Here is an 11,665-nt window from a genome sequence, read left to right on the forward strand (position 1 = left end):
GCATTTCCCTCAGAATTTACTGTTATATCTGAACACTGTGGTGGTGATAATATAGGAAAACGACAACTATTTCCTTTCCGACATACAAATCACTATTTTTATTTTTAATCCCACACAACAGAACAGTGCTAAACCTTCTCTCTTTTTATCTTAAAGAAAACACCTTTTGCAGACTTTTCTTTCTCAGACTTCATCCCGCTCTAATAAAATAGGAGATGAAACCACAATAAAAACAGTTACATTTGTTTTACCAATATCTCCAGGTGAAACAGTGTATGAACAGATCTTGTTTGTGTTATCAACAAGGAGCTGAAGGCAGAGCAGCTGTTCAGTCAGTGATCATCGGTGCAGTGTCTAAGGTGGTGTCCGGCTCAGCCTCACCATCTATCTCCTCCATCTCCCTCTCCACAGGCTCCACCCCCCATTTAAACCATGTCAGCTTCCTCTCTTTCCATCCTTTCCTCCTGTCTGTGTCTTCAGCTGCTGTGGTCTGTTCCCGCCCCGGCATGGCCTGGATACCCTCTCTTTCTTCAGGACCGAGGACATGGACTGTGTCTGGGTCAGCCAACCCCTCTCTGCTCCTTCCTGTCCCCTCATCAAAGGCTGAAAATGTGCTTTGTGAGTTGGACCTCTCTGTCGCACAAAGCGTTGTCAGGCCTTGGTTGCTGTTTCGCTCCAGTGGACTTTTGAACTTGGTCTTTTTTTTCTTGCTCAGGATGAAGTTGAAAAAGGCTGTCATCAGAAGCATTGAACCTGCAGACAGACACATGCTCAGGAGTTTCAATATAATTATTCCCCAGCAGAACAATTCAGTAAAAACACATACAAATTTAATGACGACCAAGTTTCAGGCCTCCAGTTTCAGGGGCCTCATGTTTTGTTGAAATGTGACACCATAACAGTAATTATTTTAATACTAATTAATTACAGACAGTGATACTTTACCTGGAATAACTGCATGCCACACCAACACGGGGTGCAGGAAGCAAACTACAGACATGATGGAGTAATAGAGGAATTTATGGAAACCACCAACACGAGCCATCTTCCCCCACAAGACAAACACCTGCCAGTTTGGAGGACATCTATAGAAATAAAGAGATACATGAAAAATACACCCCTTTATTAAGTGAATTAGAAGCTCCTATATGTTTCAGGAAATCAGAGAAAAAAGGAAACAACAGATTTTATTAATTTTTCATAGTGTGTTGCAAAATAATGTCTGTTTTTAATTTCTTTTCACCTGAGGAAGAGAAAGTTACCAATTCAACGAAGGTTGTTTAAAGCAGGGGTTCCCAAACTTTTTCATGCCATGGCCCCCCAAACAGAATTAGCTTCTGAGCGAGCCCCACCCCCGCAAACTACCAAACAATGCAAAATATGCAAAGAAACGTCAACTTTTAGACTATTTTAACTTTTATTCACTATATTTAATTAATTATTACAGCTGCTGAGCATAAAAATATTAACTACCGGTAACATGTTTTAAACATTTTATTACATTCCTATGGAAAAGAACAACTTTTCAACAAACTGTTGACCAGAAGAACAAAACAAAACAAAAAATCTAATCTCTCTCAAGCGTGTTTATCTGGAAATGACAGATACAGATTGCACTAGTGTGCAATTTTTATTATTATTGTAGAGGAAAGGGTCCTCAGATCATATTAGTAATTTTATTCTGAAGGGGCACCACTTGCTTTCCGGTTCTTAAGCAAGAAAATTATTAAATCAGACTCAAGTTTTGTGCTCTAGTGAGTTCTTTTCGTATTAAATTCAAATGTCATATATAATAAAAACGCTTTGAGTCAAAGTACAATTTTGTGAGATTTATTATAGATTTTGATGAATATAAGTGGTCAAAAAAATTAAGTACAGCTGGAGCATGAATAATGGCTTTCATTTGACAACACAAGATAAGGTTAGATAATTATCTTCTAACTTTATTATGGTGAATTATGAGGTTTAAAAGCAGAGTAAATTATCATCTATAAAGTCAACTAAATGAAGTAGGCAGATGTAATCTGTCAATTTAGGAAAACTCAATTCTAATTAATAATGATGAATTTTTTTAGACTGGACAACTTCTTATCTTGGGCATCAGACACCAGCAGAGAGACGGAGCAGTTTTTCCTACCAATCGGAGGTTATAATTCAACCGCCGAGGGTTACCAGGACTCTCTTGAGATGAGTTATAGCGCCGAAGGTGGTATATCCCTCGACACTGGACATCAGATGAAAATTAGAGTGCTCGTTATCTGGCTCCCGATGGGTCAGTTGAGAAGCTCCCGGAGGGCTGCGTTTTCTCCTTCTGGTGACAAGGATCTTCTGGCATAAGTTTTCCATTGTTTGACCTTTCTTCTTCAAAAGCTTCTCCCAGACTGCTCTAAGCCAAACGTCAGAATAACTTTCTTTGACTTAGAGGGCGTTACAATATTGATGGTCAAGCCAATCACAACATAAGGGTGGACCTTTGTTTCAAATTACTTTTTGAACTTTAATAACCTTAATTAAAAAAAAAAGGCTAATTTACTCTGCTTTGGTAAATTCTCAATATAACAGGATAATCAAAACTTCTAAGCAGTTTTTACTCATCCATAAACATTTTCATTAGAACTTATGCAAGCACAGTTGAAACCTCTGATTACCATTTTTACATCAAAACATTCAATTGTATTCAGAAGAACTCAGAAATTTAAATTGTTCAGAAAATTGACTTCTACTGTGGGATGGCAAAAGGGTCCTTGAGAACAATGGGGTCTTTCTCACACTTTAAGACTGCAGGACGAATCCTCCCTTTCACGAAGAGATATGCATACGCTTCAGATGTTATATTTCAAAGGTCAGATGGAAAGGTTCTCATGCAAAGGGCCTTTAAGCTTTGCTGAAATCATAATAACAGGTGTGCAATTAATTACAACAACAGATTTTGGTTATTCATTTTTTTTTTTTGTAACATGGTTCCTTACTGTCCAGCTTTGGAAATGAGAGTCAGTCTTACTTTCAAAGTATCAAAAGAAATAAAAGTTGATGGTAGAAAAACCTTGATGTGTCCCTACATTATTATTACTATTTGTATTTTTGCTTTTTTAAATCTTCTTTTCTCCAGCTTTCTGAGGCCACCCCCCATAGCATCCCTATAACGGCCCCCCACTTTGAAAAACACGGGTTTAAGGAACACCTTTACATGTGGAAAATTCAGTCTTTCTTGTATGCTTTCTGTTCAATGGGTTTTGAAAGTTTATATCAAAGCAAACATTTTCCTTAGGTTGCATACTCACGGAAGACACATGGATAGAAGAGCATCCAGGAAGTAGGCTAGCTCAAACATCATGATGCCAGCAGAAGACGTTCTGTAGGTTGGAGAGATATTTAAGAGACGTGTTAAACAGAGTTTCACTGATATAATCAGTTTTTATTCTATATAAACTGCACCTAAGTGGGTCAGTTAAAAAAAAAAAAAGAAAAGACCACTTTCTATGTGTGTATGGGATGTGTGTGTGTGCTGACAAAATAAACAGTGTAGTCTCCTTGGAGACATGTGATGCTTTGTGGGAGTTTGCCTGTGACAGAAATATATTAAAAAAGTGGAGGAGGGCTGCTCTCGTTTCCCCTCTCTGCACCTCCCATCATCTTTGTCACCCCTTTTCATCTCCCTGCAAGTGTTTTTCTAAGTGGCAGATTATAAAAGCAGCAAGAGGAACTGGTTTCTAAAAGCACACATTTATTCTTTGTTGTGCCATTTGTAGAACAAAAATACCACAGTGTTTTTTTTTTTCCTTCAATTATGTCAGAGTCAGGCTTTGAAAGATTTAAATTCTGGCAATATTGGAAACCACAAAGAGGCTCATGATCTAAATACTTACATCAGGTAGATGCCAAGGCTGTTGAATTCCCCCTGCTGTACAGTCTCCACTCCCACAGCACACAGCACTAAAACACAGGCAGAAATATAATTTATCTACATTGTTGGAGCAGATTCTGCCCACCAGATGTCAGGCTTTCATCATAGTTTTCTCATTAGCTTGCTGCTGGATTGTATTTTAATGTAAGCATAGCAAAGCTAGATAAATATTTTTAATATTTCCACTGTGGCAGAACTCGGCAATGCTCTGTGGGGGATTTTTTGTGTGTGGTTTGGGCGTTTATTATGTGCATTTGTCGTATTGCTTTATTGTGCAGCATTTTTTGAGGGTATGCGTTTTGTTTCTTTCGTAGCATAAAATTAATATTTTTGCCTCAATTTATCAATTAATTTAAGTTTTACGCTTAAGTGTTTTGTCTACTCCACTAAAAAAACAGTCCAACTCACTTCAAATGGCTAAAATGAAGCTAACCTAAAGTCATTTATGCACAAAGAGGTGGTGATGACCTTACAAAGAACAAAAGTCATATTTAGCATATTTAGAACAAGTTCCTAAAGCAAAAAAAAAAAAAAAAACTGACAAAACTTCAACACGTCGAGCAGTTCCAAAGACTTGGATCTGAGAACCTAATTAGTTTATTTTGCCTATTGCTGGCTCATGGACTTTTTCAGGAAATGCCAGGTGGTATGAGTTTGAAAGTTTTATAAGAACTCAAACTCCTAAAATTTTGTGCCAGCGAGTATCAGGAATGTTTGTCAAGTCTTGAATACACATACAAAAGACAAACTAAACAGATGCCTTACTCTTCTTAATTGGACCAAAGCATTTAAAGGCTGTGATTTGATTAAAAACAAAGGTTATCATGAATAAAAAAGATCGAATTCAGTTTGGAGACCCAGAAAAAAATACTTCTTGTTGATGTGATAAAGACTAAACTTAAAAAAGTGCAATTTAACAGCAAAAGAGTTTATGAAAGATATGCACTGTTTTTTGTTTTTTTTTATCTGGGCAGCAACAGTGGTGGATCCAATACATGACCTTCATAGAAGAAGATAAAACCCAGAAGAAAGTGTTTACTTTGTTCTAACCACAGAGCTCAGTGTCTGGAGTTTCTAAATTATGAATCAAAACAAACTTGATCTATTTCTAAAACTATTTCTGTAGAGTGGTGGATTGAAAACAGGATTCTAGCCACAATGAGCAAAGATAAGCAAAAAAATGCATTTCTGAGTTTTACGCCAAGAGCTTTTAAAACCTGTATTAAGGTCAGTGTTGGAGGAAACACTTTATTAAAAATTATGGTAAACATCAAATCAGTTGAACAATACGAATGAAAAGAAGATCCATCAGAAAGATCCTAAACCCACACGTCAAAATGAACACCTAAATCCTCAAGAGGTTAAAGTTGAAGGACTTTACAGATCTTTGACTTAACATCATGAGAACACAGTGGCGCATGTTGGCTCTCAAGTCTCATAAAACTTATTTTGCAGGAAGAATGAAGAAAATTGCTGTGAGGTTCATAGCTGGCAACAACAAAAACCTGTTTACGAGCTGTCATACTTGCCAAAGGTGTAGATATAAGTTTAATGACCATACAGGTGCCTAGATATTTTCTCAACACTTCAAATGAAAACAGTAACATAATAAAATAGAGGAAAATATCTTGGAACAATTACCCAGTGGTGTGGACTCGAGTCACATGACTTGGACTTGAGTCAGACTTGAGTCATTTATGACTTTAGACTTGACTCGGAAAAATGTTCAGACACTTTTGACATGACTTGGACTTTTATACCAATGACTTGGGACTTGACTTGAACTTTGACCTGTTTACTTGAAAAGACTTGATATTTTATCCATAATCTAAAGTTTAAAAACCGCTGTGAAGTTATAGTTGTAGGTTGGATATTCGAGCTCCGTGGATTCAGTGGTGTCTTCCTCACATTCAATCCAATGCCTGATTTTGGTCAGTCTGCCCCTCCTCCGAGGCCCAACGGTTCGCTTAGGGACCGTCAATAAATTACCGAACCAAACATTCTTGAGAAAATAAAAATGGCTTTCATGTAACGTGACCCACTGACACAAAAAAAATCAAGTTCAAGTAAAGTTAATTGTCATTACCATCACATGTGGTGCATGAGGTGGAACGAAATTATGTACACAGGTTCCAAAAATAGCAAAGTATAAAGTATAAAAAAAGAAACAGTAGATAAGGATCTAAGATATACGTTAAAACAAATGCCAAATGGGACGCTAAAAGATCTAAGATATACGCTAAACGCTAATAGTGTAAAACAATATGGCGTAACAAATAGCAGCCCGAACTGTCACTGGTGAGCAGATGGGTATGAATGAATACAGTAGCATGAAGTAATCAGCAGCATAAAATAATCAGCAGCATGAGCATCAAAACAGTCCAGCACTACAGCTAAGTCACTACCTGGATATTGCTGATGGACAGAACACCCTCTTGTTCTGGGCAATGAACATGCAGACTCTACCTTCACTGTTTCAAGTGGCCACCAGAGTTTTGGCAGCGCCTGCATGTAGAGCACCAGTGGGACGAGTTTTCAGCAATGGCAGCATTCTACGGCCTCATCGTGCACAAATGACTGACAGACTTTTGGCCACTTTAGGTTTTTGGAAATGCAGAAAAGCTAAATGAAATAACTTAAAGTGCACATTCCTGTTCATTGTTCAGTTCATACATTTGTTTTGTTTCTCTGTCACTCATACATGGACATATATAAACATATATTCAAAAAGTGACCAGATGAGAGGAAATAAACTTACTGTGATGGTTCTTTGTAATGTACAATGGAAATGTCCTTTTTGTTTGGACATGGAGTTCTGCTTTTGCATTTTTCACTGAATGTTTATTCTGGAAAATTATAGTTTAAAGGAAGACTGTTCTTGCAGCTAAGTTTAACTGAACAGTGCAATGTGAAGGTGCAATTTTAAAAAGACTTTTTAACCCCTTGTAAGTTCATTTGCACATGTTTCATCACGATTTGTGATAAATACAGATTTAAAAAAGAGCACATGGTCTATCATTTACATTTAATATATGATTGCAACATTGTTAAAAAAAAGACTTGAAAGGACTTGAAATTTCAACTTTCAGACTTGGGACTTGACACTTGCCTGTCTTGACTTGAGACTTGACTCTGACTTGAGGATAAAGACTTGAGACTTACTTGAGACTTGCAAAACACCGACTTGGTCCCACCTCTGCAATTACCTCTAAAGATTAGAAGGACGAAACATTGCAACAAAAAAAAAGAAACCGTCCAGATGACCTGACTAAACTTTGTTGGATTTGTTACCTGGATTATTGAGCATGAACTTTGATGTTTTGAACCACTTTGGCTATGGCTTCCTCAGAGGAGTTTACAGGGGAGAAGGTGGCCTCCAGAAACCATCTTATCACCAGCAAACTGGTTGGCCTACTATGTGAGCATGTTGCTTGTGGGACTGAGTTTGTTGTGGCTCCTCGGTCTGATGAAGTCCTTTGGATGAAGGACGAAACGTTTCAACAAAAAAAGAAACCGTCCAGATGACCTGACTTAACTTTGTTGGACTTTTTACCTGGATTATTGAGCATGGTCTTTGATACCTCTAAAGATTGTTCTTGTTGACCATTTTTGGATATTAATATTTATTTGCTTTGCTGTAAAGTGTTGTCATGGTGTTCTCATATCTTTGGATGTCACTTTATTCTCACACATAACTTTAATTTTTGACTCAAAAAGCTTGTTTAAAGTCAAAAAGAACATTTAAACCTGCATCTTTTCCCAGTTAGATAAACTTGGCTTTGCATTGTTCACTGTTGAACACATGGAAGCAATTTCTTTTGGCTGCAGCTCACCAGAAACACAGAGATACAATCTCCACTGGAGGGAAAACAAGGGGAATGTGGATTAATGGCTTCTTGTAAGTTTGAAAGTGTGAGAGGAATTAACGCTGCATGTAGCTCTACAGAAAATTAGCATACATGTGCTGCCTACGTACGTAGATAGATCTACGGACGTAGATGTCCATACAGGACAAACAGAGGCAAACACACAAACCCACACATGTGGACAGGTTGCATATATACAATAAACATACATAAAAACACACATGAACACAACACACAATGCTTTTGTGGGTGTAAATTTATACCAGCTTGTTCAGTTAAGCCCAATAACCCAGCTGGATACAGATACCAAGTACTGGTATGATGTCAGGCACATGTCCATAAGTTAATGCTCAGTGTCTGCAACTGTTTAAATCTAGGAATAAATGTCCCATATTTCTCAGAAAGCCAGCAACCGGAGAGCTTTTTTTCCCCATGTAGATTTAATGCGCTGTGGGTAATCGTTCCCCAAGAGCTTGAGAAAAGCAGAATAGGAAGGATAGTGATAGCTGTGCTATCAAGTACACTTTTAACAGCACTATAAATCAACAATAAGATGGTTTATAGTGTTCTGGTAGGTCAGGAATTCAGTATGTCTGGTCAAAACCTGATCTTTTAACATATTTGTTCAATAAAAATCTTCAAAACAATTATACATGGAGTATACTGTCCATCAGCAGAGTCAGGACAGGTTGCATTTCATCTTACCTATGACTGTAGAAACCCCAAGGATCCTGCATGTGCACTCAACTAAAGTCCACCACATGCTCTCTGAGTTCCCCATGATGTTCGATCTTGGATATTTTCCTCCCTCACTTAGGAAAACTGTGACCTTCTTTTGTGATCTTTAGTTTCCAAAGTAGTATCCTAAATGGATAATTGACACATAGTTGGATGGATGACATCCAAGAAAGTTGTGTAATCCATCCGTGCCATAATGTAGAACCTCTTGGACGGGACGAGTTTACTTCAAGAAGGCTTGTGACTTGCTGCTACTGTTGCTCCAGTAACTGCTAATCACTCACACACACACAAACACACAATACCACTTAGACGTTTTGCTTGGTACACTAAGGAAAACGTGTTGGGCTCAGGGTCACTTTTTGCAGCAGTCATATTTGTCGTTAAAGCTGGTTAAAAATTACCTATCAAACCTTAATATGAAACTCAAACACACATAAACTAAGTGATCAGTGATCTGAATAGTTATTCTCTTTTTAACCTCTATTTTACATTTTTGGGAAGTGGTTTAATTTAACCAAGCGACAAACACGTTGTTGTTCAAGTTTCCAAGTTCACATCATTCATTGGCGATCAGTTTTGCTAGACTCATTAAAAACAAACAGCTACAACCTGCATCAGCGTGCAAAAAGTGATTTCTGCAGGTTGGCAAAAACAAAATCCACTTAGTATGCAGTTTCATTTGATGCACCAATGGATCTGTGCATGTCAAGAACAATGAAACAGTATAGTGGATGTGGGATAAAGCAACACTTAGACTCCCTTTGACTCAGTTACACATGAATGAATACAAACCCGTATAATTGGATGACTTAAGTTTGGAAGAAGTGTAAGCTTGTTCAGACACAGCAGAAGGCTTTGAAAACAAGAATTTACAGTTGCAAAGTTCACAAACAACCCTTCCTCACACACACAGATTCACAGACTCCTGGAGGAGGCCAGAGTAAACTGTATAAATCTCTTTAAATCCCTAACAAAGATACTTTTGTGTTGTACCAGTTTTACTAATTTCTGGCTTAGTAGCAAAGTTGTTTGTAGCGTTTACTTCTGTGTAACTGTGCATGAACTGTGTGGCCATAACTAATAAATATGTCAAATCAAATAGAAAAACTCAGGATAAATATTGCAATTAATACTTTCATTTCTTAGATATAATTTAACATATATATTTTTTTATGAAATATCATCCTTACATTCATATTTTGCTGTGTAACTAAATTTAGTAATAGGATTGTGTTACCAGAAAGTTATATATACAGTGAACCCTCGTTTTTCACTGGGGTTACGTTCCAAAAAGAACCCGTGATAGGCGAAATCCGTGAAGTAGTAAGCTTTATTTTTTATTTTTTTACAATTTTTAGACAATGAAATACTCCATAATACATTCAAACCAATAAACAAAACCTTTTTACAGGCCCAAGCATTTGTTTAACAAATAAAAGTACTGTATAAACGTTTTTTACAAATAACTACTGTAACTACTGAGACTGTTTAGCCAATCAGAATGCAGAACACAATGCACGATGCAAATCCGTGAAGCAGCGAGACCGTGAAAGGTGAACCGCGTTATAGCGAGGGTTCACTGTACATAGTATATAACGTAATTTCTTGTCTATAGAACGCCCCGACTATAAGCTGCGTATACTAAAATGAAAATAAAACACAATTTTGTACATAAATAAGCGTGGGTGTCCACAATTTAATATCAGAAACTGTACACAGTTCCAGATAGAATGTGCAGCTCTTGTTGTAGTACAACAGTGATCTTCACTATTTGTTTTTCAAAAGAGCCATATTGACAGATCAAAGCCAAGGAGAGAGCTGCAAAATCACCCCAAGTCACTCAAATAAAAGAAAAAAAATTAGGCAACCCACCTATGAACAACAACAAAAAAACACAGCCAACACATTATCTGTTTAAACAAAATGTACCTTAGTACTGAGATGATTGGAAGCTGTGGTGCATGCAGAACCGGCCCTGCTTAGATGCTCCTTCCTTCATTGCAGATGACAGCAGGTGCGGAGACGCACGCGGCTGGTAGCTGGTAATCTGAGATTACAGGGCATTTTTTAACGTCTTTTGACAGTTAGCAGCCAGTGATGATCAGCTGATCCATTTTGAAGCTTAAAAAGGATAATTTTTTTTTTTTACCTCTACCGGCCGGTCGGACCTTCCTCCTCCTCAAAAAGTAGATTAACACAATATTATTCGTAAAACTACATGAAAGAAGCCCGAGCCGACATGCCCAATTATTACGCAATGCACCAGCACGTTTGAAAATGTGATTGGCTATGCTGGCTATTGTTGTAACCTGCACGAGAGCCACCAATAAAGCATGGGGAGCCGCGTGTGGCTCGGGAGCCGAGCAATGAGTATCCCTGTAGTACAAGAATCAACCACCAGATGGAGTTTCATAGACTAGAGGGGCATGTATTGGAAACATTAATCTCTGGTGTCTGAACCCCGCCCCCACCCCAACCTCTTATCCATCCACCTCCCTCCTGAAATAAATCCAGAACCTTTGATTGTGAGTTTATATTGCAATTATCATGATATGCCAGAGGGCGAAACAGCTTTAAGTAATTGCGAGATTGCCATCTTGTGAGATTGTAAATCTAATGTTACCGTTTAAATATGTTCCCATGTTTTGGTTTAGTCTGTGCAGCGACAAGAGGCACATCTCTCAACTTCGTTGACCACTTGACCTCACCACCTCCTCTCATGTGTTCACTCGCCGGTTCACACGTTCTCTCCGCCTGTAATCACCTCCACATTATGCCTCCTCACCCTCCTCATCATCTTCTGAGCTTCGCAACACTCTTTGCTTTTCTCTGCTGTGCCTAATGACTACAAGAGATTAAATACTCCCTCTTCCTCTTTTTCTCCCCATCCAGTCTCTTTCAGTCCAGCGTGGGTGTCTGGTATCTGTCAGAACCACTCTAAACAGCTCTAATCCTAATTGCACCAGTATCCAGTTTCACTGTTTTTCTCAGACAATCACTTAAAATGATTTTTCTAGATGCTGTTGTATCCGAAGACCAAAAGTGTACAAGAAATCTGTTAAATGCTTAAATATTTATTTAAAAAGTGAAGATTTCATCTTTGCTAGACAAAGTGGGATTATCACACCACACATACAGGAGTTAATTCTGCAAT

At 37.9% G+C, this 11,665-nt stretch overlaps 1 protein-coding gene across 1 annotated transcript; it reads right to left on the reverse strand.

Moving 5' to 3' along the window:
• Nucleotides 1-328: 328 nt before the first annotated feature.
• Nucleotides 329-8,551, reverse strand: tmem72 (transmembrane protein 72). The gene is made up of 5 exons (XM_037679095.1): nt 8,476-8,551; nt 3,867-3,933; nt 3,282-3,353; nt 946-1,085; nt 329-753 (listed from the first exon to the last, which is right to left on the reverse strand). Exons 1-5 carry the CDS (start codon nt 8,549-8,551, stop codon nt 329-331), a joined length of 780 nt encoding a protein of 259 aa, XP_037535023.1.
• Between the last annotated feature and the right edge of the window lie 3,114 nt (nt 8,552-11,665).

This window comes from Nematolebias whitei, chromosome 1 (assembly GCF_014905685.2).
Source record: "Nematolebias whitei isolate Nwh7 chromosome 1, NemWhi1, whole genome shotgun sequence".
NCBI classification, from domain to species: domain Eukaryota; kingdom Metazoa; phylum Chordata; class Actinopteri; order Cyprinodontiformes; family Rivulidae; genus Nematolebias; species Nematolebias whitei.

What these genes read in the sequence shown, in the direction of transcription:
- tmem72 (XM_037679095.1), bottom strand. Translation starts at nt 8,551, where the DNA reads ATGGGGAACTCAGAGAGCATGTGGTGGACTTTAGTTGAGTGCACATGC. An exon ending in CTTCTATCCATGTGTCTTCC is followed by an intron (nt 1,086 to 3,281) that starts GTGAGTATGCAA and finishes TTATTTCTATAG; the next exon opens with ATGTCCTCCAAACTGGCAGG. An exon ending in GTGGCATGCAGTTATTCCAG is followed by an intron (nt 754 to 945) that starts GTAAAGTATCAC and finishes GTCTGTCTGCAG; the next exon opens with GTTCAATGCTTCTGATGACA.